At 33.1% G+C, this 3013-nt stretch overlaps 1 protein-coding gene across 1 annotated transcript in view; it reads left to right on the top strand.

Moving 5' to 3' along the window:
* Positions 1-2023, top strand: part of LOC106872645 (uncharacterized) — a 47923-nt gene extending 45900 nt beyond the window's left edge. Inside the window, exon 2 of the mRNA XM_089356650.1 lies at positions 1-2023. This exon is cut by the window's left edge and continues 1029 nt beyond it. Within this exon, the coding sequence (XP_089212776.1) occupies positions 1-441 (441 nt within the window). The 3' untranslated portion in view covers positions 442-2023.
* Positions 2024-3013: the final 990 nt, after the last annotated feature.

Below are 3013 nucleotides of genomic sequence, written 5' to 3'. Positions count from 1 at the left end.
GGGCCAATCACAATGGTAAGCCAGATTCCATCCAATCGATTGTCTTCTTCTCCTCACGCCCCATCTAACGGTATGATCACTTCACTACCACCGCCCTCCCATCAACAGTACACTAATTACACTACACCACGTAACCTGAGTCCGTTGAATGCAGAACATAGGGAAGCCTCGTTGCCTACAGGAAGTATGACACCCGGTTTGACATCAAACAACACTTATCTTCGTTATAACACCAACAACAATACTAACAACAACTCAAACAGCACGTACATGGTCAATGATGTTGGTATCAGGCGTGGATACAATGGTTGTGCTCAACCTCAGCCGAGCCCCTATGTCTTATTAGAAGATATCCCCGATTTTCAGAGTGACCCACCAGTTCTGGAGCACAATTTAAATATCATAAACAGTAACCGAGGTATATTTGAAATCACTGGTTGAGCTGCTGAGATTCTGTCATCATCCGCCATATATCTTGTTCCTTCCGATCACAGCAACATGAACTTATTTTGGAGTAAGCGACAATTTCCTCTGAGTTTACAGCCGGCAATAAAATATTTGCTATTTTTTCTTTTTGTGGACAATATTTTTCTTTTAAAAAATAAATAAAACAAGAATAAAATACGTATTTTACACAAAGAGAACAATTTTAATCTGATAAAACTTTTAAAAGAAAGTTTGAAAGAAATCTTCAAATTATTTAGCAACTTCACCTTTTCTTTAAAAATATCAAGAGACTTATCGCTGGCAATGCTGTTGATAACAACAGCGAATGCAAATCTGTCCGAAATGTCTATTTTGAGTGTTCTTTTTCTTTTTCGATGTTTTGTTGCAATGATATGTCTTTCTGTGGTCAGTAACCAGAGGTTGGGCGATTTATAACGCACTTGGTTTTGATTAAACGTAAAAGATTTCTGATCGAAGAGGATGCTTTTATAACGTTGCTTCTTATTGGATGGAATAAATATACGTACAAATATGATTCAGCATACAAATGACTGCAGATCTAACTAACCATGTCGATGGATATGACGAAAAGCAGAAAAAAGTATCTGATAATTGCTTTGGTTCAAACAATGAACATCTTTCAAAGTGCAATATTCGAGACATTATCTAAAGAGTAGAAACGACTTTTGGTTTTATGCTGTGCCTTCTTGAAACTTTTTCTTTTTAGTAAAATTGCTGTTTTGTTTAGTTTCTGAACAAGTAAAATCAGAACATTCATCAAAACAGAGTTATTTTTATCCTTCGTAAATACAATTGGCTTCCATTTTGATAAAACGCCACACTTGTTAATCTGAAACAACAAACTTATTTTTGATTCTCATAAGTTTGTCAGACAATTGTCAGCATTTCCGTTGAATTACTGTCAAGAACATATATTTATGTTAAACTTCTTACTTCCCGCCACATTTCTTTCGACCATATTCTGTCTGAATAACTTACATTTATTTTTCTGTTTCATTTGAATCTATTTATTTGCACAAATATACCTGCCTCTCAATAGTAGTTTTGTCTTCACCATAAAATAATTATTAACAAGAAAAAAAAAAATGAAAAACATGGATGGCAAAAATGTATTGAAAAGACAGTGTTCGAGATTACAGCAGTGCGTGTTATTTGAACTAATGGACAAAAGCAATTAACTCAAACGAATTTTTGAGATGAACTGTATTGGCTTAAATTTATCTCTTTTCGTTTAAGAGAAATATTTTCTTTTTTGTCAGACTACGGATATGGGAATTTTCAGACTCATTAAAAATTGTTTTAAAATATTTTTGATAACAACAGATAGGCTGAGCTCTCTGGATTTTATTAACACATTGGTTTGTCTACGTGTATTGTAATGTATTTAAAGCCACTCAAACTGGCAGAGTCCGTTTCTCCCTGTATACAAGCTAATGAAACATTTGTAAAATAAACAACAGCTCCATTCATGATATTTAACAGGGTATATTATACACAATTCCCTCAGCCAGTTGCTACGCTCAGTACGATTAAATTATCTTTATTTAAAAATGATCTTACACATTCAAACTTCTGATATATTTTCTCTTTGTTTTTACCTAAAATTTGTCATCATCGAGGGACTCTGCAATATTAATATCTTATTGTTCAATGAAGATAATCGACTATGATTGACATATTATATATTGCTTTTGAAGATTCCCATATAATTTAATTCAGTCAGGTCAAAATTTGTCTTTCCTCATACCAGGTTCATAAAACAGGCATCAAGCGGCAAGTGTTGATGTCGATTGTGTCAACTAAACCTGACAATCTCACGTTTTTAGCTTTCTCCAAATGTGAGAAATTCATCGTTAACAGAAAAACAGGAAATATCTTTCTGTAACTTTTTTTTTTAACTCCTTATGTTTATGTATATGTATTGAGATATAATTGATGTAGTTTTATCTCCGTTTGCGCTAGTGTGTGCGTTGGTTGTGTGTGTGTATATAATTTTATATATAGTGTACTTGTACACATATACATACAAGCACATATATACTCAAATATTATACATATGTGTATGCATATATATGTGAGTGTGTAAGTACGTGTGTATGTGCATGTATGTGTGTAAGAGAGAGGCCCTATGTTTGTCAATGTGTGTGCATGTATGTTTGTATGTGTCTGAAGAAAATGGCTCAACTCATAATATTCAATCCACGGCGACAAATAACTTATTGGAAGGAAATATACTTTAAAAAAGATATGTATATCTGCCTAGAAGTCTTCAGATCACATCAAAATCTTAATCGAAATTCTCAGGATGCTATTTTTTTAATTAATACAATTTGGACATCTCTATATGTATACATGAATGGTTGCGTGTGTTTTTTTGCTTGCTTGTGTGTGTATGTGTGTATATATATGTGTGTGTGTATGTGTGTGTGTGTATATGTGTGTGTGTCTGTGTGTGTGCCTACCTATGTGCATGTGTATAAGCACGCACGTATATATATTTAAATAAATTTTATTTATTTTTACGTGTATGCTAATATAAATGAAT

Source organism: Octopus bimaculoides, chromosome 8 (genome assembly GCF_046866305.1).
Source record: "Octopus bimaculoides isolate indiv1 chromosome 8, ASM4686630v1, whole genome shotgun sequence".
Taxonomy (NCBI): domain Eukaryota; kingdom Metazoa; phylum Mollusca; class Cephalopoda; order Octopoda; family Octopodidae; genus Octopus; species Octopus bimaculoides.
This window is presented reverse-complemented; position numbering and strand designations above follow the sequence as displayed.